Below are 25,361 nucleotides of genomic sequence, written 5' to 3'. Positions count from 1 at the left end.
GTAGCCATAGCAGCGAGGGAGAGTGACAATCACCCAGTCAATCAGAGCACTCGTCCGAATGTAATAATGAGCTGTTTATTGCAGCCCTGAGAGGACTACAGACACTATTTTTATAAACTCCTTTTCAGAGTACTTACATTATAGATATGCATTGGTATATAAAGACAGTTTAAACAAATTTGACAAAAAGTGTTTTAGAAACACATTGCCTACCCTACCTTTAAGGGTTTCTTTTAGAACGGTGTCGTGTAAGCGGTCTCTACGTTAATAACTAATGATCTTTGCAAAGGAAGTGAATCAATCAAAACTAACTTTAGCTGGACAATAACTTTATTCTAGAGCTACTGTAAAGCCAAAATAATCTCTGTTACTTTAATTTCCTATTATCTCTGTAAAGCTGTTTTAAAAAAAATCTATATTGTTAAAAGCGCTATATAAAAGGTGACTGCTGACATTCAGTCAAGAGACCGTGTCTACTAGACAATTCCTGTGAAGGCCTTGTCGACATGACAGCCATTGGCACTGATCATCAGCAGAGACCTCAAGAACCAGACAAGTCCTCAAAACAGACTCTATGGGCAGCTTCGGGCTCCATACAGGCGTGATGAATCGATCTTCAAGTAAAAGGAACTAGATAACTATTTGAATGTTCTGCTCCGATCTGAACTCTGACTTGTGATGCAGCCTGAATCATAATCCACCATGCTGCTTGCCACGGTCGCATCTGGCTTGCCTAGTTGGGGACACTTAATATTCAACAATATTATTCTGACTGTACGCACCATGCTGAATGAAAACTGAGCTGGATGACTTTGTAGAACAGCTTTACATATGAAATTAACTAATTCAATAATTGATATCTTCATTGAAACTGAACATTGAACTGACTTCAGCTGAAATGCATAATTTTCCTGTTATCACTGTAAAGCTGCTTTGAAACAATTTGTATTGTATGAAGTGCTTCATAAAGACTTACATTCTGCACAGGGACACGCAATACACCACAAAATTACATTGTGCCAATTCTTAAATGCAGTTTTAGGGTGCATTTTATCAACAACAGTGTACTAAAAATGGGAGGTTTCACATACAGATGACATTATGGTCAAAGACATCCCCATTCACATGGATCCTCAAAAGCAACTAAAAATCACTGTATTCTGCTGCCTGGCCAGTAGTTGGCTATATCCCTTTTACATGCCTGCACACAAGCATTCTACACATTTATTCATTTAGCTGACACTTTTATCCAAAGCGACTTACAATTGCTATATGTCAGAGGTCGCACGCCTCCAGAGCAACTAGGGGTTAAGTGTCTTGCTCAGGGACACATTGGTGTCTCAGTGGATTCAAACCTGGGTCTCTCACACCAAAGGCATGTGCCTTATCCATTGCGCCATCACCACCACCATTTAAAACCCATTTTCAGGCCCCAAAACAGAGTTGACAAGTAAAATGAACATACAGCCAAGATTCTCAAGTTCGCTTGCGTTCGATAAACTCCTTATAAATGTCCAAGACTACTTTTGTATTTCTTCTAATCTCTTTCTAAAGGGATATTTACATTTACAATGCAATAAAATAACCTTGTTGGATTTGAAGACATGTCCTGATGAACATCTAATGCAAAATAAGATGAATCAAACAGCTGAAATTCCAGAATAATAACTGGTTTTATTGAGTAAAATAGAGATCTGAAAGATCTATTTACGTTGAGTGCTTGGGAAGTTGAGTAAATTTGTCAGACTTTTTAGCACATCAACCTTAGCTGGGACATGGCTGGACTGTTCAGCTTGGACATGGCTGGATGCGGTCAACTTCCCCTCAACCTCAGCTGGGACATGGCTAGCATCAGTGACGTTCCCATCAACCTCAGCAGGGACTTGGCTGGACTGTTCAGCATTGACATTGCCGGATGCTGCCAATTTCCAATCAACCTCAGTAGGTATGTGGCTGGACTGTTCAGCAGGGGCATAGCTGGACTCAGTGAGCTTCCCTTCAACCTCAGCTGGGACATGGCTGGACTGTTCAGCATGGACATTGCTGGATGCTGCAAATTTCCTCTCAACCTCAGCTGGGACATTGTTGGATATGGTCAACTTCCCATCAACCTCAGGGGGGACATGGCTACACACTTCAGCTGGGACATGGCTGGATGTCAACTTCCCATCAACCTCAGCGGGGACATGGCTACACACTTCAGCTGGGACATGGCTGGATGTCAACTTCCCATCAACCTCAGCAGGGACTTGGCTGGATGCTGTTAATTGCCCATTAACCTCAGCTGGGACAACATTGGATACAGTCAACTTCCCATCAACTTCAGCGGAGACATGGCTAGCATCAGTTACCTTCCCCTCAACCTCAGCTGGGACATGGCTAGACTCTTTAGCTGGGACATTGCTGGATTCTGTCAACTCCCCATCAACCTCAGCTGGGACATGGCTGGATGCTGTCAACTTCCCATCAACCTCAGCTGGAAAATGGCTGGATGCTGTCAACTTCCCATCAACCTCAGGGGGTACATTGTTGGATACGGTCAACTTCCCATCAACCTCAGGGGGGACATTGTTGGATACGGTCAACTTCCCATCAACCTCAGGGGGGACATTGTTGGATACGGTCAACTTCCCATCAACCTCAGCAGGGACATGGCTAGACTCTTTAGCTGGAACATGGCTACACTCTTCAGCAGGGACATGGCTGGATGCTGTCAACTTCCCATCAACCTCAGCTGGGACATGGCTGGATGCTGTCAATTTTCCATCAACCTCAGGGGGGACATTGTTGGATACGTTTAACTTCCCATCAACCTCAGGGGGGACATGGCTGAATGCTGTCAACTTCCCATCAACCTCAGCTGGGACATTGCTGGATTCTGTCAACTTCCCATCAACCTCAGCTGGGACAACATAGGATACGGTCAACTTCCCATCAACCTCAGCGGGGTCATGGCTAGTCTCTTTAGCTGGGTCATTGCTGGATGCTGTTAACTTCCCATCAACCTGAGCGGGGTCATGGCTAGTCTCTTTAGCTGGGTCATTGCTGGATGCTGTTAACTTCCCATCAACCTCAGGGGGGACATTGTTGGATACAGTCAACTTCCCATCAACCTCAGTGGGGACACTGTTGGATACAGTCAACTTCCCATCAACCTCAGGGGGGACAGCATTGGATACGGTCAACTTCCCATCAACCTCAGCAGGGACAACATTGGATACGGTCAACTTCCCATCAAGCTCAGCTGGGTCATGGCTAGTCTCTTTAGCTGGGACATTGCTGGATGCTGTTACCTTCCCATCAACCTCAGGGGGGACATTGTTGGATACGGTCAACTTCCCATCAACCTCAGGGGGGACATTGTTGGATACGGTCAACTTCCCATCAACCTCAGGGGGGACATGGCTGGATGCTGTCAACTTCCCATCAACCTCAGCTGGGACATTGCTGGATTCTGTCAACTTCCCATCAACCTCAGCTGGGACATTGCTGGATGCTGTCAACTTCCCATCAACCTCAGCTGGGACATTGCTGGATGCTGTCAACTTCCCATCAACCTCAGGGGGGACACTGTTGGATACGGTCAACTTCCCATCAACTTCAGGGGGGACATTGCTGGATACAGTCAACTTCCCATCAAACTCAGTGGGGACACTGTTGGATACGGTCAACTTCCCATCAACCTCAGCTGGGACATTGCTGGATTCTGTCAACTTCCCATCAACCTCAGCTGGGACATTGCTGGATGCTGTCAACTTCCCATCAACCTCAACTGGGACAACATTGGATATGGTCAACTTCCCATCAACCTCAGCAGGGACATGGCTGGATGCTGTCAACTTCCCATCAACCTCAACTGGGACAACATTGGATATGGTCAACTTCCCATCAACCTCATCGGGGTCATGGCTAGTCTCTTTAGCTGGGTCATTGCTGGATGCTGTTAACTTCCCATCAACCTGAGCGGGGTCATGGCTAGTCTCTTTAGCTGGGTCATTGCTGGATGCTGTTAACTTCCCATCAACCTCAGGGGGGACACTGTTGGATACGGTCAACTTCCCATTAACCTCAGGGGGGACATTGCTGGATGCTGTTAACTTCCCATCAACCTCAGGGGGGACATTGTTGGATACGGTCAACTTCCCATCAACCTCAGGAGGGACATGGCTGGATGCTGTCAACTTCCCATCAACCTCAGCAGGGACATGGCTGGATGCTGTCAACTTCCCATCAACCTCAGCTGGGACATGGCTGGATGCTGTCAACTTCCCATCAACCTCAGCTGGGACATTGCTGGATGCTGTCAACTTCCCATCAACCTCAGCTGGGACATTGCTGGATGCTGTCAACTTCCCATCAACCTCAGGGGGGACATTTTTGGATACAGTCAACTCCCCATCAACCTCAGTGGGGGCACTGTTGGATACGGTCAACTTCCCATCAACCTCAGCAGGGACATGGCTAGACTCTTCAGCAGGGACATGGCTGGATGCTGTCAACTTCCCATCAACCTCAGCTGGGACATTGCTGGATGCTGTCAACTTCCCATCAACCTCAGCTGGGACATTGCTGGATGCTGTCAACTTCCCATCAACCTCAGCTGGGACATTGCTGGATGCTGTCAACTTCCCATCAACCTCAGCTGGGACATTGCTGGATGCTGTCAACTTCCCATCAACCTCAGGGGGGACATTGTTGGATACAGTCAACTCCCCATCAACCTCAGTGGGGGCACTGTTGGATACGGTCAACTTCCCATCAACCTCAGGGGGGAAATTGTTGGATACGGTCAACTTCCCATCAACCTCAGCAGGGACATGGCTAGACTCTTTAGCTGGAACATGGCTACACTCTTCAGCAGGGACATTGCTGGATGCTGTCAACTTCCCATCAACCTCAGCAGGGACATGGCTAGACTCTTTAGCTGGAACATGGCTACACTCTTTAGCTGGGACATTGCTGGATGCTGTTAACTTCCCATCAACCTCAGCAGGGACATGGCTAGATTCTTTAGCTGGAACATGGCTACACTCTTCAGCAGGGACATTGCTGGATGCCGTCAACTTCCCATCAACTTCAGAAGGGACATTACTGGATACGGTCAACTTCCCATCAACCTCAGCAGGGACAACATTGGATACGGTCAACTTCCCATCAACCTCAGCTGGGACAACATTGGATACGGTCAACTTCCCATCAACCTCAGCGGGGTCATGGCTGGTCTCTTTAGCTGGGACATTGCTGGATGCTGTTAACTTCCCATCAACCTCAGCAGGGACATGGCTAGACTCTTTAGCCGGAACATGGCTACACTCTTCATCAGGGACATTGCTGGATGCGGTCAACTTCCCATCAACCTCAGCAGGGACAACATTGGATACGGTCAACTTCCCATCAACCTCAGCAGGGACAACATTGGATACCGTCAACTTTCCATCAACCTCAGCGGGGTCATGGCTAGTCTCTTTAGCTGGGACATTGCTGGATGCTGTTAACTTCCCATCAACCTCAGGGGGGACATTGTTGGATACGGTCAACTTCCCATCAACCTCAGGGGGGACATTGTTGGATACGGTCAACTTCCCATCAACCTCAGCTGGGTCATGGCTGGATGCTGTCAACTTCCCATCAACCTCAGCTGGGACATGGCTGGATGCTGTCAACTTCCCATCAACCTCAGCTGGGACATTGCTGGATTCTGTCAACTTCCCATCAACCTCAGGGGGGACATTGTTGGATGCTGTCAACTTCCCATCAACCTCAGGGGGGACATTGTTGGATACGGTCAACTTCCCATCAACCTCAGGGGGGACATTGTTGGATACGGTCAACTTCACATCAACCTCAGCTGGGACATTGCTGGATTCTGTCAACTTCCCATCAACCTCAGCTGGGACATTGCTGGATACAGTCAACTTCCCATCAACTTCAGCAGGGACAACATTGGATACGGTCAACTTCCCATCAACCTCATCGGGGTCATGGCTAGTCTCTTTAGCTGGGTCATTGCTGGATGCTGTTAACTTCCCATCAACCTGAGCGGGGTCATGGCTAGTCTCTTTAGCTAGGTCATTGCTGGATGCTGTTAACTTCCCATCAACCTCAGGGGGAACATTGTTGGATGCTGTCAACTTCCCATCAACCTCAGTGGGGACACTGCTGGATACGGTCAACTTCCCATCAACCTCAGCTGGGACATTGCTGGATGCTGTCAACTTCCCATCAACCTCAGGGGGGACATTGTTGGATACAGTCAACTTCCCATCAACCTCAGTGGGGACACTGTTCGATACAGTCAACTTCCCATCAACCTCAGGGGGGACATTGTTGGATACGGTTAACTTCCCATCAACCTCAGGGGGGACATTGTTGGATACGTTCAACTTCCCATCAACCTCAGCTGGGACATTGCTGGATGCTGTCAACTTCCCATCAACCTCAGGGGGGACATTGTTGGATGCTGTCAACTTCCCATCAACCTCAGGGGGGACATTGTTGGATACGGTCAACTTCCCATCAACCTCAGGGGGGACATTGTTGGATACGGTCAACTTCCCATCAACCTCAGGGGGGACATTGTTGGATACGTTCAACTTCCCATCAACCTCAGCTGGGACATTGCTGGATGCTGTCAACTTCCCATCAACCTCAGGGGGGACATTGTTGGATACGGTCAACTTCCCATCAACCTCAGCAGGGACATGGCTAGACTCTTTAGCCGGAACATGGCTACACTCTTCATCAGGGACATTGCTGGATGCGGTCAACTTCCCATCAACCTCAGCAGGGACAACATTGGATATGGTCAACTTCCCATCAACCTTAGCAGGGACAACATTGGATACCGTCAACTTCCCATCAACCTCAGCGGGGTCATGGCTAGTCTCTTTAGCTGGGACATTGCTGGATGCTGTTAACTTCCCATCAACCTCAGGGGGGACATTGTTGGATACGGTCAACTTCCCATCAACCTCAGGGGGGACATTGTTGGATACGGTCAACTTCCCATCAACCTCAGCTGGGACATGGCTGGATGCTGTCAACTTCCCATCAACCTCAGCTGGGACATGGCTGGATGCTGTCAACTTCCCATCAACCTCAGCTGGGACATTGCTGGATTCTGTCAACTTCCCATCAACCTCAGCTGGGACATTGCTGGATGCTGTCAACTTCCCATCAACCTCATTTGGGACATTGCTGGATTCTGTCAACTTCCCATCAACCTCAGCTGGGACATTGCTGGATGCTGTCAACTTCCCATCAACCTCAGCTGGGACATTGCTGGATGCTGTCAACTTCCCATCAACCTCAGTGGGGGCACTGTTGGATACGGTCAACTTCCCATCAACCTCAGGGGGGAAATTGTTGGATACGGTCAACTTCCCATCAACCTCAGCAGGGACATGGCTAGACTCTTTAGCTGGAACATTGCTACACTCTTCAGCAGGGACATTGCTGGATGCTGTCAACTTCCCATCAACCTCAGCAGGGACATGGCTAGACTCTTTAGCTGGAACATGGCTACACTCTTCAGCAGGGACATTGCTGGATGCTGTTAACTTCCCATCAACCTCAGCTGGGACAACATTGGATACGGTCAACTTCCCATCAACCTCAGCGGGGTCATGGCTAGTCTCTTTAGCTGGGACATTGCTGGATGCTGTTAACTTCCCATCAACCTCAGGGGGGACATTGTTGGATACGGTCAACTTCCCATCTACCTCAGGGGGGACATTGTTGGATACGGTCAACTTCCCATCAACCTCAGCAGGGACATTGCTGGATTCTGTCAACTTCCCATCAACCTCAGCAGGGACAACATTGGATACGGTCAACTTCCCATCAACCTCAGGGGGGACATTGTTGGATACGGTCAACTTCCCATCAACCTCAGGGGGGACATGGCTGGATGCTGTCAACTTCCCATCAACCTCAGCTGGGACATTGCTGGATTCTGTCAACTTCCCATCAACCTCAGCTGGGACATTGCTGGATACAGTCAACTTCCCATCAAACTCAGTGGGGACACTGTTGGATACAGTCAACTTCCCATCAACTTCAGGGGGGACATTGTTGGATACGGTCAACTTCCCATCAACCTCAGCAGGGACATTGCTGGATTCTGTCAACTTCCCATCAACCTCAGCTGGGACATTGCTGGATTCTGTCAACTTCCCATCAACCTCAGCAGGGACAACATTGGATACGGTCAACTTCCCATCAACCTCAACTGGGACAACATTGGATATGGTCAACTTCCCATCAACCTCATCGGGGTCATGGCTAGTCTCTTTAGCTGGGTCATTGCTGGATGCTGTTAACTTCCCATCAACCTGAGCGGGGTCATGGCTAGTCTCTTTAGCTAGGTCATTGCTGGATGCTGTTAACTTCCCATCAACCTCAGGGGGAACATTGTTGGATGCTGTCAACTTCCCATCAACCTCAGTGGGGACACTGTTGGATACGGTCAACTTCCCATTAACCTCAGGGGGGACATTGCTGGATGCTGTTAACTTCCCATCAACCTCAGGGGGGACATTGTTGGATACGGTCAACTTCCCATCTACCTCAGTGGGGACACTGTTGGATACGGTCAACTTCCCATCAACCTCAGGGGGGACATTGTTGGATACGGTTAACTTCCCATCAACCTCAGCTGGGACATTGCTGGATGCTGTCAACTTCCCATCAACCTCAGCTGGGACATGGCTAGACTCTTTAGCTGAAACATGGCTACACTCTTCAGCAGGGACATTGCTGGATGCGGTCAACTTCCCATCAACCTCAGCAGGGACAACATTGGATACGGTCAACTTCCCATCAACCTCAGCAGGGACAACATTGGATACCGTCAACTTCCCATCAACCTCAGCAGGGACAACATTGGATACGGTCAACTTCCCATCAACCTCAGCAGGGACAACATTGGATACGGTCAACTTCCCATCAACCTCAGCAGGGACAACATTGGATACGGTCAACTTCCCATCAACCTCAGCTGGGACATGGCTGGATGCTGTCAACTTCCCATCAACCTCAGCTGGGACATTGCTGGATTCTGTCAACTTCCCATCAACCTCAGCTGGGACATTGCTGGATGCTGTCAACTTCCCATCAACCTCAGCTGGGACATGGCTAGACTCTTTAGCTGAAACATGGCTACACTCTTCAGCAGGGACATGGCTGGATGCGGTCAACTTCCCATCAACCTCAGCAGGGACAACATTGGATACGGTCAACTTCCCATCAACCTCAGAGGGGTCATGGCTAGTCTCTTTAGCTGGGACATTGCTGGATGCTGTTAACTTCCCATCAACCTCAGGGGGGATATTGTTGGATACGGTCAACTTCCCATCAACCTCAGCTGGGAGATGGCTGGATGCTGTCAACTTCCCATCAACCTCAGCTGGGACATGGCTGGATGCTGTCAACTTCCCATCAACCTCAGCTGGGACATGGCTGGATGCTGTCAACTTCCCATCAACCTCAGCTGGGACATGGCTGGATGCTGTCAACTTCCCATCAACCTCAGCTGGGACATGGCTGGATGCTGTCAACTTCCCATCAACCTCAGCTGGGACATTGCTGGATGCTGTCAACTTCCCATCAACCTCAGCTGGGACATTGCTGGATGCTGTCAACTTCCCATCAACCTCAGCTGGGACATTGCTGGATGCTGTCAACTTCCCATCAACCTCAGGGGGGACATTGTTGGATACAGTCAACTTCCCATCAACCTCAGTGGGGACACTGTTGGATACGGTCAACTTCCCATCAACCTCAGGGGGGACATGGCTAGACTCTTTAGCAGGGACATGGCTACACTCTTCAGCAGGGACATGGCTGGATGCGATCAACTTCCCATCAACCTCAGCTGGGACATGGCTAGACTCTTTAGCTGGGACATGGCTACACTCTTCAGCAGAGACATGGCTGGATGCAGTCAACTTCCCATCAACCTCAGGGGGGACATGGCTGGATGCTGTCAACTTCCCATCAACCTCAGCTGGGGCATTGCTGGATTCTGTCAACTTCCCATCAACCTCAGGGGGGGCATTGTTGGATACGGTCAACTTCCCATCAACCTCAGCGGGGTCATGGTTGGATGCTATCAAATCCCCATCAACTTCAGCTGGAAGAGAGTTGGACTCCAACCTCCAATCAATGTCTAAAGAATATTGGTGCAACAAAAGGAAAGATTATTAGTTTTCCTTCCTCAGGGTCAGTGTCAACCTCATAGCATCAGCACAAAAGTCACCTTTTTGGACAGTTAGTCCAGATGCATTCTGCAAAGACATCTCAACAGCCATTTTACACTTCACTACCACTGGCCATGTTGGATTTGGTTTGTTCACACAAGGAATAGACAAGGGACCATCTGGAAAACAAAAACTATTTTTTAACTTTTACAATGCCTGATGACTTCTTGTATTAAAATAAACTTTGCATTGTGTAAAAAAATAATGTTAACCACTATATAAGACTTACAAACCTTTGCTCTCCAAGCGTACTTGTTCAATATCAGTCCGGTATAAATGACGCCCGACTGGAGAAGTAAATCCTGGAAACAAGATGTAAGGTTAAAAAAGAAAAAAGCTACACATGTAGCTTTGAAATTTTACACTAATTTGAAATGTTTAATTTTACAAATTTGAAACATTACACTAAGGTGAAAACAGCTTTACCATTGGGCACCAGTTGGTGACACAAAAAGACCAAAAGCATAAAGTTTGAAATTGCCATGTTGTTTACAGATTAAACAATCATCATCCTATCTATGCTTTCTAAAAACAGTCTTCACACCAGAGCTTTTAAAATAACACAGATTTTCATCACCTGGGTTTCTTGTAAGAGTGAAACTAGTGACAGATGATCTGCTCGTTAACATTCCCGTGCACTCATTGGTTGGTTGAAAAATCTCTATTGTAATTTGCTACATTTATCTTTCCTTATCTTTATAAGCACATCAGATTATAAGATTTTTTTCTATTAAACCAAACCATTTATCAGACATAAAACAAAGTTGAATTAAATTGACATCTGAACAGATAAATACAGGGGGAAAGTGTCAAAAGAGTCAAACATAGTAAATGATCACAGCATTTAACTTATTATTTAGCTAATTACTGGAAAAGCTACTTGTTTAAAAAAATGTAGTCAAGATAGCACTGTTGCTACTTTTACCAGATGACTATTCTTTAAGCATTGCACAAAGTTTTTTGTCATGAATATCACACTGCAAAAAACAAACAAACAAAAAAAATTCTTCCTGAGTATCTAAACATTCTTAAATCAAGATACATTTAGTTGAGAATCAAGATGACTTTAGATATTAAGTTTCATTGTCTGAAAAATCATCATAATGAGTTTATGGTGAACACAATGACAAATTCTGCCAGTGGAGTCTGAAAAATAAATTTTAATTTTAAAAGTAATTTTATTTTTCTAAGCTGACTGACAGATTTATTTTAATCATAACCTCGCTTAATATTGTTGTTGTTTTTTCTTTCATAAAACAATAATTAATATCTTAAATCATTTTGCTTAAGCAAATAATGTTGATTTAATACATTTTTTTATATTTGTACTGGAAAATGACAAAAATACCGAGGGAAAAAAACTCATGCAATGACAATCTTGCAGTGTAAATGATGATGATGATGCTGAAGTTTTCAGAGTTCGGGGGCGCCGTGGGTTGTGTGCGCGTGCACAGGTGTGAGTTCAATGACTTCTGCGGCATCTCAGCAAATGCTGTCAAATCAGATAAAATACAAACATGTACATACATGTTGCTCACATATTATGGTAGCCCTGTTTGTGCTATATAGAGTGTATGATGCGTGTCCAGATGCAGGTCCTTCACCATTTGATGATATTATATATGGTGGGCTTGGGAGAGGACGCTGGCGCTGTGTGTTCGCCGCTTCTCCACCTGCTAAAACTGTTATAATTACTTATTGTATCTGTTTTATTGATCTGTTCAACTGATGACAGGTATTGAGCACTCTGTCCAGTTTCGTTGGATATTAAAATATCTAGGCTCGGATATTTCCTACCTGGAGCCGCCCTTGCTGTTGGAGTGGTCAGTGGTCTGGAGCTGTCTCGTTGCCCGGGGATATGGGGATCTTGTCGATCTGACTGGCTTCATTGCATCGAACACATTGACCCATAGAGGGTCACGGCGGCGTCTTGCTTACTCTGAGAGCATCACCGAGAGCTCTATTCCAAGCATGTGGACAGTTGCTAGCACCGGCGCGCATAAACGACATCATCGGATGCGTCATCAGAGCGCCCTTTGGTCAGGCTTCAAAAACTACAATCGATCACACCCAGGCCCCCTGCTGGAGGAACTAACTTCTGCATGCCCTGAGAAACTCAAAGTGGATCCTACCGTGCTGCGCTCTCTGGTAAAGTGGACTCCAGCTTCAATAATTAAAATGGAACTGTTTAACTGTCAATCACTTACCAATAAGGCATCTTTTATCCACAATTTATATTTGATCAGAAGGTTGATTTTATGTGCCTCACTGAGACCTGGGACAAACCAGAAGTGTATTCTGTACTTAATGAAGCGTGCCCCCCTGGCTATACATATCTGGAAAAAGCTAGGGGAATGGACGTGGGGGCAGGTTGGCGGTCATTCATCGCTCTGACTTCCATCTATCTTCTGTGACCTTACCAAAGCTGTCATCTTTTGAATGTCTGGCTCTCACGTGTGAGTTACCCAATCCTCTTACAACCATTCTCATATACAGGCCACCTAAACCACATCCATGTTTTATTTCAGAACTAACTGAGTTACTATTGTCAGTTTGCACCACATCTAACAATGTGGAAATTCTTGGAGATTTTAACATTCATGTTGATTCTCCTACAAGTCTATACACAGCAGAACTATTCCAACTTTTTGATACACTTAACCTCAGACAACTCGTGACAGTCCCCACCCATACAAAAGGGCATATATTGGACCTTATCATAACAAACTTTCCAGTCAACAATGTTCATGTACACGATTTAGGCATATCTGATCACAATGCCATATCACTAGATTTTTCACTCTTGACTTCACTTAATAAGCCTAAACACAAAATCTGTTTTCGGAAAACAAAAGAAATTAACCCTGAACATCTGGCTTATGACCTACAAAAACTGGTCACATCCGCCACCACACTGATACTGATATGCTCGTTGATCATTACAATACTGGATTGCAAGAAATACTGGATGCCCATGCGCCCCTCAGGACTCGGACCGTAACATTTACACGCTCTGCCCCGTGGTACACTGATGGGTACACTTCTGCGTAGACAGAAGGCGGCTGGGAGGGTCCTTGAGAGGCGCTATGTTGCCTCTGGATTGACTGTCCATAAAATTGCTTACAGAGAGCACCAAAGATCATATTCAAAATTACTCAGTCAGGCACGGTCACAATACTATTCCAATATCATTAATAATAATCCGGGAAACTCAAAACAGCTCTTTAAAACAATAAATTATCTTCTCAGTCCACCTGCCCTGAGGCAAAAAACAATACTGATGACCAGTGCAATAAATTTCTTGATTCATTCACCACAAAAATAACTACCATCCGTTCTAATCTTACACCCTGCAATGTCATTCCATCCATCCCCCAAACCTCAGCACCAATTTTCTCTCATTTCATTCTCCCTACACTTGGACAGGTTGAGACTCTCATACACAGTATGAGACTCTCAATGTGCTTTCTGGACCCTTTTCCCACTACCCTGATCAAATCAAATACGATCTTCTTAAGCCCTCTCATTTCCACCATCATAAACTCTTCCCTGCAATCTGGCCATTTTCCAATCTCTCTGAAAACTGCACTTATCAACCCTCGGCTTAAGAAACCCTCCCTCGATCCCGATATTTTATCAAATTACCGGCCCATTTCTAACCTCCCATTTCTCTCTAAAGTCATTGAAAAAGTCATTGTCACCCAAATTCACAATCACCTTCATTCACACAGTCTTTATGAAAAATTTCAGTCTGGCTTTCGCTCCGGCCATAGTGCAGAGACAGCCCTGGTCAGGGTCACAAACGATCTGCTTGTGGCTGCTGACCAGGGCTCTCCATCTCTCCTCATGCTATTGGACCTCTCAGCCGCTTTCGACACAGTTGATCACGCCATCCTACTTCATCGTCTGCAACACTTCACCGGTATCTCACACACAGCACTCGAGTTGTTCCGGTCCTACCTGACTGATAGAGTTGAGTATGTGGCCCTGGGGGGAGCCAGGTCGAGGCCACATACAGTTACATGTGGAGTGCCTCAGGGTTCGGTTCTCGGCCCTACTCTTTTCTCCATTTATATGCTCCCCTTGGGCTACATCATCAGCGGGCATGGAGTTGCTTTCCACTGCTATGCTGACGATACTCAGCTCTATGTCAGGTTGGACCCCACATCATATTCATCATCACTCTCCACTTTAAATGTCTGCCTGGAGGAGACGAGGGCATGGATGACTGATAACTTCCTTCAGCTAAACAGCTCCAAAACCGAAGGTCTCCTCATTGGGACCCCACACCAACTTCGATCCCTCCCCTTGACCGTTTACTCATTTGCTGGCCATGACATTTCTCTGACATCCTCTATAAAAAACCTGGGGGTTCGATTCGACCCCCACCTATCATTTAACACCCCTTCCAAATAATCTGTAAGACTGCATTCTTTCATCTCCGAAATATTTCCAAACTCCGTATGAATTTTTATACACTATTTTTTTTATACACTATTATTATACACTCCGTACACTATTTTTATAAACTCCTTTTCAGAGTACTTACATTTTAGATATGCATTGGTATATAAAGACAGTTTAAACAAATTTGACAAAAAGTGTTTTAGAAACACATTGCCTACCCTACCTTTAAGGGTATCTTTTAGAACGGTGTCGTGTAAGCGGTCCCTATGTTAATAACTAATGATCTTTGCAAAGGAAGTGAATCAATCAAAACTAACTTTAGCTGGACAATAACTTTATTCTAGAGCTGCTGTAAAGCCAAAATAATCTCTGTTACTTTAATTTCCTATTATCTCTGTAAAGCTGTTTTTAAAAAAATCTATATTGTTAAAAGCGCTATATAAAAGGTGACTGCTGACATTCAGTCAAGAGACCGTGTCTACTAGACAATTCCTGTGAAGGCCTTGTCGACATGATAGCCATTGGCACTGATCATCAGCAGAGACCTCAAGAACCAGACAAGTCCTCAAAACAGACTCTATGGGCAGCTTTGGGCTCCATACAGGCGTGATGAATCGATCTTCAAGTAAAAGGAACTAGATAAATATTTGAATGTTCTGCTCCGATCTGAACTCTGACTTGTGATGCAGCCTGAATCATAATCCACCATGCTGCTTGCCACGGTCGCATCTGGCTTGCCTAGTTGGGGACACTTAATATTCAACAATATTATTCTGACTGTACGCACCATGCTGAATGAAAACTGAGCTGGATGACTTTTTGTAGAACAGCTTTACATATGAAATTAACTAATTCAATAATTGATATCTACATTGAAACTGAACATTGAACTGACTTCAGCTGAAATGCATAATTTTCCTGTTATCACTGTAAAGCTGCTTTGAAACAATTTGTATTGTATGACACTGCGTGAAAAGAGCTGTAATCGGGCATGTAAAACTCCTGAGTACTCCTGTGTACTCCACAAATAAACGTGTGTGTACGGGAGTTTGCTGTCCCGTCACACAATCCCGAATACTCCTGGATATGTACCAAGTTTGGGGCACAGCAGGGAGCCACTAAGGGCCATCAGTTACCATGGTGAATAATCCCCCGGTCGCGGTCAATGCAAGGGAATATTAGCATTTCACACCTTTGGGACACAAGGCAGTGGCCTCCTTCAATTGGTCAGAGGTCTTACATAGGATTGGCTGCTCAATGCTTTGTCCCTCCTCTAAACCCCCACACTATTGGTCCAGTTTATGGCCTCATTTGGGTTTATTATTAATATTTATTATCATTGGTGTTCATGGTTATAATGTCAAGACAGTCAGAGACAAAGTTGAGTTTGTTATTTTTATTATTTGTAAATGACACTGGGCACATGACATATATACACACATTCAAAATTCTATAAATAAAAATACATTAGCACAGAATACACTTTACTATTAGTCATTCAATATATAACCCCATATAATATATAAGGTCTGTGTATAATATATAGAAAACAATATCATATACAAATACTTTAGAATATATAAATAGTACAATATATAAATACAATTTATAAATAGATAACAATATGGAATTGTATAGAATATATAAATGCAGTATATATATATAGAAAACTATATATAATTATATATATAATACAATCTATAAATAATAATTTATAATATAAATAATACTATATATAAAAAAACAACAGAATATTCAAATTATACTATAGAATAATATTTAGATGCGTAATACTAAAATAATTCACAGGCCAGCTTCTGTGGTCTCCACCGCGACTCGATCTGCACCAAGTCGTGCATGATGAGTTCCCAAGTACTTCTGGTCTGCTTCCAGTCTTTTTTGAAGCACCCCACACAGCGCAGACAAAACTGTACTGCGGGTTGGAGGCCGAACAACCCACACTGAGTTTCCATCCAAGATAGCATCCTCCTCTTCAGACATGTGGTCAACTGTTGTAGTCTTCCAGATAGCTGCCTCTTCCTCTTGTCTGGAGAACGCCAGTCCTGCTGCTCAGCAGCTGCAAAATAGGAGGGAAAAAAGTAATTAAACCACTGAAAATAATCAAATTGGTTGGGATGGGAGCCTCTCCCAGGCTGAGTCTTTTACTGAGATTTATATTTATTTACACTTACTCTTCTTTTTCTTTGTCTCATGCGCACAATGATCCTGCTGTCCTCCATCTTGTCTTTGTTCTCATTCTGGGCCATCCTGTAACCCCTTCTAACAGTTTCAAAATACGTCTTGCAGGATGCGAGAGAGAGGAAGATAGTTATAAATAAACACATTCTCCCCCCACACTAACTAATCTATACAGATAAATAGTTGTAGCCTTGGGACATTCTCTTGTGACTTACCTTTAAAAACAGCAGGATCTACGTCCAGTACAGCCATGGAGACGCCATTATAAAGATAGGTTGTGACCTCGAGGTTGTGGGGGGAGGATAGACTGTGGAGCAGTAATTAAAGGAGGTTGATTAAAAATATAATTTATAAGAAAGGACTGTTATGAAACAATAGTTTTAAAGATATACCTTGTCTGTGGGTCATATTTGTGTATGTTGTTTTCCCCATTGTGCAATCCCCGTACAGCTTTCTGTAAACATCCAACATAGTATGAGGGCTCAATTCAAATACATTAATAAATAAAGCACACAAAGTTAAGCGGACACCGTCAAATGTTTGTGACGGTCAGAAAATAACTTACCGCAACAGAATTATTCCCAGCTCTCTTTAATTTCTTTGAAGCAGGCTCCTCTTTTGCCTCTTTGAGCTCATTGATGTCAGCCTCCATCTTATCCAACCTCTTGTCCATCGTCTCCAGCTTTTCAAATATCCTCTTCAAACTTGCATTTACCATATACACCAGTCTGTTTTCGTTCGGACTCGGAGTTTGAATAGCCACATTGTCCCGACGTAAAGGAGTTATATCTCTACTCTGCTCTCCGTAACACTCCAGCGATCTTTTGCAAGACATCTTGAAGAGCAGAGGACACCTAGATACAAACTGCTTTTCAGGGTCTACAGTCTTTGGTGTAGATTGATACAATGTAAAGCACTTATCAGCCCACCTTTCTTGAATACTAATGAGGGGGGCAGGGGAATAGGGGCAATCTTGAGCTGCAAGTCCCAAAATAAATTAGCATTTACAAAGCAAGCCATCAACTAACAGCATGTGGTCAGACAAGTTCCTGTTTTCGGGCCTTTGCAGGTACGCATAACAAAGTTCCAAAGATCCCTGCCAAACAGCACATTTAACGGGCGTATTCATTGTCTGAATTCTCCCGTATACACCCCTTTTGACGCAGTGTGAAGTGCTTCATAAAGACTTCACATTCTGCACAGGGACACGCAATACACCACAAAAGCACATTGTGCCAATTCTTAAATGCAGTTTTAGGGTGCATTTTATCAACAACAGTGTACTAAAAATGGGAGGTTTCACATACAGATGACATTATGGTCAAAGACATCCCCATTCACATGGATCCTCAAAAGCAACCAAAATCACTGTATTCTGCTGCCTGGCCAGTAGTTGGCTATATCCCTTTTACATGCCTGCACACAAGCATTCTACACATTTATTCATTTAGCTGACACTTTTATCCAAAGCGACTTACAATTGCTTTATATGTCAGAGGTCGCACGCCTCCAGAGCAAATAGGGGTTAAGTGTCTTGCTCAGGGACACATTGGTGTCTCAGTGGATTCAAAACTGGGTCTCTCACACCAAAGGCATGTGTCTTATCCATTGCGCCATCACCACCACCATTTAAATACATCTCCGTAGTAGTGCAGTAAATCTACGCTTTTGATTTCTTTTAAACTTGCACTTTAAAACCCATTTTCAGGCCCCAAAACAGAGTTGACAAGTAAAATAGAAAGACAGCCAAGATACTCAAGTTCTCTTGCGTTCGATAAACTCCTTATAAATGTCCAAGACTACTTTTGTATTTCTTCTAATCTCTATTCTAAAGGGATATTTACATTTACAATGCAATGCAATAACCTTGTTGGATTTGAAGACATGTCCTGATGAACATCTAATGCAAAATAAGATGAATCAAACAATAAAACCAGTTATTTTTCTGGAATTTCTGCTGAGTAAAATAGAGATCTGAAAGATCTATTTACGTTGAGTGCTTGGGAAGTTGAGTAAATTTGTCAGACTTTTTAGCACATCAACCTTAGCTGGGACATGGCTGGATAAGGTCAACTTCCCCTCAACCTCAGCTGGGAGATGGCTAGCATCAGTGACGTTCCCATCAACCTCAGCAGGGACTTGGCTGGACTGTTCAGCATTGACATTGCCGGATGCTGCCGGATGCTGCCAATTTCCAATCAACCTCAGTAGGTATGTGGCTGGACTGTTCAGCAGGGGCATAGCCGGACTCAGTGAGCTTCCCTTCAACCTCAGCTGGGACATGGCTGGACTGTTCAGCATGGACATTGCTTGATGCTGCAAATTTCCTGTCAACTTCAGCTGGGACATTGTTGGATATGGTCAACTTCCCATCAACCTCAGCGGGGACATAGCTAGACTCTCTAGCTGGGACATGGCTACACACTTCAGCTGGGACATGGCTGGATGTCAACTTCCCATCAACCTCAGCAGGGACTTGGCTTGATGCGGTCAACCTCCCATCATCCTCAGCCGCGACATGGCTGGATGTCAACTTCCCATCAACCTCAACAGGGACTTGGCTGGATGCGGTCAACTTCCCATCAACCTCAGCTGGGACATGGCTTGATGCTGTCAACTTCCCGTCAACCTCAGCTGGGACAATGTTGGATACGGTCAACTTCCCATCAACCTCAGCTGGGACAAGTTTGGATGCTGTCAACTTCCCATCAACCTCAGGGGGGACATTGTTGGATACGGCCAACTTCCCATCAACCTCAGCAGGTATGTGGCTGGACTGTTCAGCAGGGGCATAGCCGGACTCAGTGAGCTTCCCTTCAACCTCAGCTGGGACATGGCTGGACTGTTCAGCATGGACATTGCTTGATGCTGCAAATTTCCTGTCAACTTCAGCTGGGACATTGTTGGATATGGTCAACTTCCCATCAACCTCAGCGGGGACATAGCTAGACTCTTTAGCTGGGACATGGCTACACACTTCAGCTGGGACATGGCTGGATGTCAACTTCCCATCAACCTCAGCAGGGACTTGGCTTGATGCGGTCAACCTCCCATCATCCTCAGCCGCGACATGGCTGGATGTCAACTTCCCATCAACCTCAACAGGGACTTGGCTGGATGCGGTCAACTTCCCATCAACCTCAGCTGGGACATGGCTTGATGCTGTCAACTTCCCGTCAACCTCAGCTGGGACAATGTTGGATACGGTCAACTTCCCATCAACCTCAGCTGGGACAAGTTTGGATGCTGTCAACTTCCCATCAACCTCAGGGGGGACATTGTTGGATACGGCCAACTTCCCATCAACCTCAGCTGGGACATTGCTGGATGCTGTCAACTTCCCATCAACCTCAGGGGGGACATTGTTGGATACGGTCAACTTCCCATCAACCTCAGCAGGGACATTGTTGGATACGGTCAACTTCCCATCAACCTCAGCAGGGACATGACTGGATGCTGTCAACTTCCCATCAACCTCAGCTGGGACATGGCTAGTCTCTTTAGCTGGGACATTGCTTGATGCTGTTAACTTCCAATCAACCTCAGGGGGGACATTGTTGGATACTGACAACTTCCCATCAACCTCAGGGGGGACATTGTTGGATACTGTCAACTTCCCATCAACCTCAGCTGGGACATAGCTGGATTCTGTCAACTTCCCATAAACCTCAGCAGGGACATGGCTGGATGCTTCCAACTTCCCATCAACCTCAGCTGGGACATGGCTGGATGCTGTCAACTTCCCATCAACCTCAGCTGGGACAACGTTGGATATAGTCAACTTCCCATCAACCTCAGCAGGGACATGGCTGGATGTCAACTTCCCATCAACCTCAGCAGGGACAACATTGGATACGGTCAACTTCCCATCAACCTCAGCTGGGACAAGTTTGGATACGGTCAACTTCCCATCAGCCTCAGCGGGGTCATGGCTAGTCTCTTTAGCTGGGACATTGCTTGATGCTGTTAACTTCCCATCAACCTCAGCAGGGACGTGGCTGGATGCTGTCAACTTCCCATCAACCTCAGCTGGGACATTGCTGGATTCTGTCAACTTCCCATCAACCTCAGTTGGGACATTGCTGGATACGGTCAACTTCCCATCAACCTCAGCAGGGACATGGCTGGATGTCAACTTCCCATCAACCTCAGCTGGGACAACGTTGGATACAGTCAACTTCCCATCATCCTCAGTGGGGACATTGTTGGCTACAGTTAACTTCCCATCAACCTCAGGGGGGACATGGCTGGATTCTGTCAACTTCCCCTCAACCTCAGCGGGGACACGGCTAGTCTCTTTAGCTGGGACATTGCTGGATGCGGTTAACTTCCCATCAACCTCAGGGGGGACATTGTTGGATACAGTCAACTTCCCATCAACCTCAGGGGGGACATTGTTGGATAAGGACAACTTCCCATCAACCGCAGGGGGGACATTGGATACGGTCAACTTCCCATCAACCTCAGGGGGGACATTGTTGGATACGGTCAACTTCCCATCAACCTCAGCAGGGACATGGCTAGACTCTTTAGCTGGAACATGGCTACACTCTTCAGCAGGGACATGGCTGGATGCTGTCAACTTCCCATAAAGCTCAGCAGGGACATTGCTGGATGCTGTCAACTTCCCATCAACCTCAGCGGGGACAACATTGGATACGGTCAACTTCCCATCAACCTCAGGGGGGACATTGTTGGATACGGACAACTTCCCATCAACCTCAGGGGGGACATTGTTGGATACGGACAACTTCCCATCAACCTCAGGGGGGACATTGCTGGATGCTGTCAACTTCCCATCAACCTCAGCTGGGAGATGGCTGGATGCTGTCAACCTCCCATCAACCTCAGCTGGGACATTGCTGGATGCTGTCAACTTCCCATCAACCTCATGTGGGACATGGCTGGATGCTGTCAACTTCCCATCAACCTCAACTGGGACAACATTGGATATGGTCAACTTCCCATCAACCTCATCGGGGTCATGGCTAGTCTCTTTAGCTGGGACATTGCTGGATGCTGTTAACTTCCCATCAACCTCAGCTGGGTCATTGCTGGATGCTGTCAACTTCCCATCAACCTCAGGGGGGACATGGCTAGACTCTTTAGCAGGGCCATGGCTACACTCTTCAGCAGGGACATGGCTGGATGTGGTCAACTTCCCATCAACCTCAGCTGGGACATGGCTACACTCTTCAGCAGAGACATGGCTGGATGCGGTCAACTTCCCATCAACCTCAGGGGGGACATGGCTAGTCTCTTTAGCTGGGACATTGCTGGATGCGGTCAACTTCCCATCAACCTCAGGGGGGACATTGGATACGGTCAACTTCCCATCAACCTCAGGGGGGACATTGTTGGATACAGTCAACTTCCCATCAACCTCAGGGGGGACATTGGATACGGTCAACTTCCCATCAACCTCAGGGGGGACCTTGGATACGGTCAACTTCCCATCAACCTCGGCAGGGATATGGCTAGACTCTTCAGCAGGGACATTGCTGCATGTCAACTTCCCATCAACCTCAGCAGGGACAACATTGGATTCTGTCAACGTGCCATCAACCTCAGCTGGGACATTGCTGGATGCGGTCAACTTGCCATCAACCTCAGTTGGGAAATGGCTGGATGCTGTCAACTTGCCATCAACCTCAGCAGGGACTTGGCTGGATGCTGTCAACTTCCCATCAACCTCAGCGGAGACATGGCTAGCATCAGTTACCTTCCCCTCAACCTCAGCTTGGACATTGCTGGATTCTGTCAGCTTCCCATCAACCTCAGCGGGGACATAGCTGGATGCTGTCAACTTCCCATCAACCTCAACTGGGACATTGTTGGATACCGTCAACCTCAGCTGGGACATGGCTGGATGCGGTCAACTTCCAATCAACCTCAGCTGGGACAACGTTGGATACAGTCAACTTCCAATCAACCTCAGGGGGGACATGGCTGGATGTCAACTTCCCATCAACCTCAGCAGGGACAACATTGGATACGGTCAACTTCCCATCAACCTCAGCAGGGACATGGCTAGACTCTTTAGCTGGAACATTGCTACACTCTAAAGCAGGGACATGGCTGGATTCTGTCAACTTCCCATCAACCTCAGCAGGGACAACATTGGATACGGTCAACTTCCCCATCAACCTCAGCAGGGACAACATTGGATACGGTCAACTTCCCATCAACCTCAGCGGGGTCATGGCTAGTCTCTTTAGCTGGGAAATTGCTGGATGCTGTTAACTTCCCATCAACCTCAGGGGGGACATTGTTGGATACGGTCAACTTCCCATCAACCTCAGCTGGGACATTGCTGGATGCTGTCAACTTCCCATCAACCTCAGCTGGGACATTGCTGGATTCTGTCAACTTCATCAACCTCAGCTGGGATATTGCTGGATGCTGTCAACTTCCCATCAACCTCAGCTGGGACATTGCTGGATGCTGTCAACTTCCCATCAACCTCAGCTGGGACATTGCTGGATGCTGTCAACTTCCCATCAACCTCAGCTGGGACATTGCTGGATGCTGTCAACTTCCCATCAACCTCAGCTGGGACATTGCTGGATGCTGTCAACTTCCCATCAACCTCAGCTGGGACATTGCTGGATGCTGTCAACTTCCCATCAACCTCAGCTGGGACATTGCTGGATGCTGTCAACTTCCCATCAACCTCAGCTGGGACATTGCTGGATGCTGTCAACCTCCCATCAACCTCAGTGGGGACACTGTTGGATACGGTCAACTTCCCATCAACCTCAGCTGGGAGATGGCTGGATGCTGTCAACTTCCCATCAACCTCAGCTGGGACATTGCTGGATGCGGTCAACTTCCCATCAACCTCAGCTGGGACATGGCTGGATGCTGTCAACTTCCCATCAACCTCAACTGGGACAACATTGGATATGGTCAGCTTCCCATCAACCTCATCGGGGTCATGGCTAGTCTCTTTAGCTGGGACATTGCTGGATGCTGTTAACTTCCCATCAACCTCAGCTGGGACATTGCTGGATGCTGTCAACTTCCCATCAACCTCAGGGGGGACATTGTTGGATACGGTCAACTTCCCATCAACCTCAGGGGGGACATTGTTGGATACGTTCAACTTCCCATCAACCTCAGGGGGGACATGGCTAGACTCTTTAGCAGGGACATGGCTAGATGCTGTTAACTTCCCATCAACCTCAGCTGGGACATTGCTGGATGCTGTCAACTTCCCATCAACCTCAGGGGGGACATTGTTGGATACGTTCAACTTCCCATCAACCTCAGCTGGGACATTGCTGGATTCTGTCAACTTCCCATTGTTGGATATGGTGAACTTCCCATCAACCTCAGCGGGGTCATGGTTGGATGCTATCAAATCCCCATCAACTTCAGCTGGAAGAGGGTTGGACTCCAACTTCCAATCAATGTCTAAAGAATATTGGTGCAACAAAAGGAAAGATTATTAGTTTCCCTTCATCAGGGTCAGTGTCAACCTCATAGCATCAGCACAAAAGTCACCTTTTTGGACATTTAGACCAGATGCATTCTGCAAAGACATCTCAACAGCCATTTTACACTTCACTACCACTGGCCATGTTGGATTTGGTTTGTTCACACAAGGAATAGACAAGGGACCATCTGGAAAACAATTTTTTTTTAAACTTTTACAAGGCCTGATGACTTCTTGTATTAAAATAACTTTGCATAGTGTAAAAAATAATGTTAACCACTATATAAGACTTACAAACCTTTGCTCTCCAAGCGTACTTGTTTAATATCAGTCCGGTATAAATGACACCCGACTGGAGAAGTAAATCCTGGAAACAAGATGTAAGGTTAAAAAAGAAAAAAGCTACACATGTAACTTTGAAATTTTAAACTAATTTGAAATGTTTAATTTTACACATTTGAAACATTACACTAAGGTGAAAACAGCTTTACCATTGGGCACCAGTTGGTGACACAAAAAGACCAAAAGCATAAAGTTTGAAATTGCCATGTTGTTTACAGATTAAACAATCATCATCCTATCTATGCTTTCTAAAAACAGTCTTCACACCAGAGCTTTTAAAATAACACAGATTTTCATCACCTGGGTTTCTTGTTAGAGTGAAATTAGTGACAGATAAACTGCTCGTTAACATTCCCGTGCACTCATTGGTTGGTTGAAAAATCTCTATTGTAATTTGCTACATTTATCTTTCCTTATCTTTATAAGCACATCAGATTATAAGATTTTTTTCTATTAAACCAAACCATTTATCAGACATAAAACAAAGTTGAATTAAAGTGACAACATCAGAACAAACAAATAAAGGGGGAAAGTGTCAAAAGAGTCAAACATAGAAAATGATCACAGCATTTAACTTATTATTTAGCTAATTACTGGAAAAGCTACTTATTAAAAAAAATGTAGTCAAGATAGTACTGTTGCTACTTTTACCAGATCACTTTTCTTTAAGCAGTACACAAATCAAAGTTTTTTGTCATGAATATCACACTGCAAAA

The 25,361-nt window shown here is 45.7% G+C and overlaps 3 protein-coding genes across 3 annotated transcripts; all 3 read right to left on the bottom strand.

Annotated features, from left to right (window-relative positions):
* Positions 1–1,654: 1,654 nt before the first annotated feature.
* LOC143725696 (uncharacterized) lies at positions 1,655–6,139 on the bottom strand. Its single transcript, XM_077218322.1, has 6 exons — positions 6,133–6,139; positions 5,508–6,082; positions 4,986–5,201; positions 3,558–4,067; positions 2,472–2,729; positions 1,655–1,829 (listed from the first exon to the last, which is right to left on the bottom strand). Exons 1-6 carry the CDS (start codon positions 6,137–6,139, stop codon positions 1,704–1,706), a joined length of 1,692 nt encoding a protein of 563 aa, XP_077074437.1. The 3' UTR covers positions 1,655–1,703.
* A 366-nt stretch (positions 6,140–6,505) lies between these two features.
* LOC143725695 (uncharacterized) lies at positions 6,506–10,787 on the bottom strand. The gene is made up of 8 exons (XM_077218320.1): positions 10,686–10,787; positions 10,493–10,561; positions 10,259–10,378; positions 9,402–10,168; positions 8,694–9,209; positions 7,974–8,609; positions 6,637–7,721; positions 6,506–6,521 (listed from the first exon to the last, which is right to left on the bottom strand). Exons 1-8 carry the CDS (start codon positions 10,741–10,743, stop codon positions 6,506–6,508), a joined length of 3,267 nt encoding a protein of 1,088 aa, XP_077074435.1. The 5' UTR covers positions 10,744–10,787.
* Positions 10,788–19,495: 8,708 nt separating this feature from the next.
* LOC143725694 (uncharacterized) lies at positions 19,496–24,872 on the bottom strand. The gene is made up of 6 exons (XM_077218319.1): positions 24,795–24,872; positions 24,602–24,670; positions 24,372–24,491; positions 24,199–24,281; positions 19,610–20,088; positions 19,496–19,499 (listed from the first exon to the last, which is right to left on the bottom strand). The coding sequence occupies exons 1-6, from the start codon at positions 24,850–24,852 to the stop codon at positions 19,496–19,498; spliced, it is 813 nt and encodes a 270-aa protein (XP_077074434.1). The 5' UTR covers positions 24,853–24,872.
* Positions 24,873–25,361: the final 489 nt, after the last annotated feature.

The sequence above is a fragment of the Siphateles boraxobius genome, unplaced genomic scaffold, assembly GCF_051911475.1.
Source record: "Siphateles boraxobius isolate OS27281-9 unplaced genomic scaffold, OSU_SipBor_1 77, whole genome shotgun sequence".
In the NCBI taxonomy this organism is placed as follows: domain Eukaryota; kingdom Metazoa; phylum Chordata; class Actinopteri; order Cypriniformes; family Leuciscidae; genus Siphateles; species Siphateles boraxobius.
The sequence above is the reverse complement of the archived record's forward strand: the minus strand, read 5'-3'. Positions and strand labels throughout refer to the sequence as shown.

What these genes read in the sequence shown, in the direction of transcription:
- LOC143725696 (XM_077218322.1), bottom strand. An exon ending in CTAGCCATGTCCCTGCTGAG is followed by an intron (nt 4,068 to 4,985) that starts GTTGATGGGAAG and finishes GTCCCCCCTGAG; the next exon opens with GTTAATGGGAAGTTGACCGT. An exon ending in CCAGCCATTTTCCAGCTGAG is followed by an intron (nt 1,830 to 2,471) that starts GTTGATGGGAAG and finishes GTCCCAGCTGAG; the next exon opens with GTTGAGGGGAAGTTGACCGC.
- LOC143725695 (XM_077218320.1), bottom strand. Translation starts at nt 10,743, where the DNA reads ATGGCAATTTCAAACTTTATGCTTTTGGTCTTTTTGTGTCACCAACTG. An exon ending in TGGACTAACTGTCCAAAAAG is followed by an intron (nt 10,169 to 10,258) that starts GTGACTTTTGTG and finishes AATATTCTTTAG; the next exon opens with ACATTGATTGGAGGTTGGAG. An exon ending in CTAGCCATGTCCCAGCTGAG is followed by an intron (nt 8,610 to 8,693) that starts GTTGATGGGAAG and finishes GTCCCCCCTGAG; the next exon opens with GTTGATGGGAAGTTGACCGT.
- LOC143725694 (XM_077218319.1), bottom strand. Translation starts at nt 24,852, where the DNA reads ATGGCAATTTCAAACTTTATGCTTTTGGTCTTTTTGTGTCACCAACTG. An exon ending in AGTACGCTTGGAGAGCAAAG is followed by an intron (nt 24,492 to 24,601) that starts GTTTGTAAGTCT and finishes ATTGTTTTCCAG; the next exon opens with ATGGTCCCTTGTCTATTCCT. An exon ending in TGGTCTAAATGTCCAAAAAG is followed by an intron (nt 24,282 to 24,371) that starts GTGACTTTTGTG and finishes AATATTCTTTAG; the next exon opens with ACATTGATTGGAAGTTGGAG.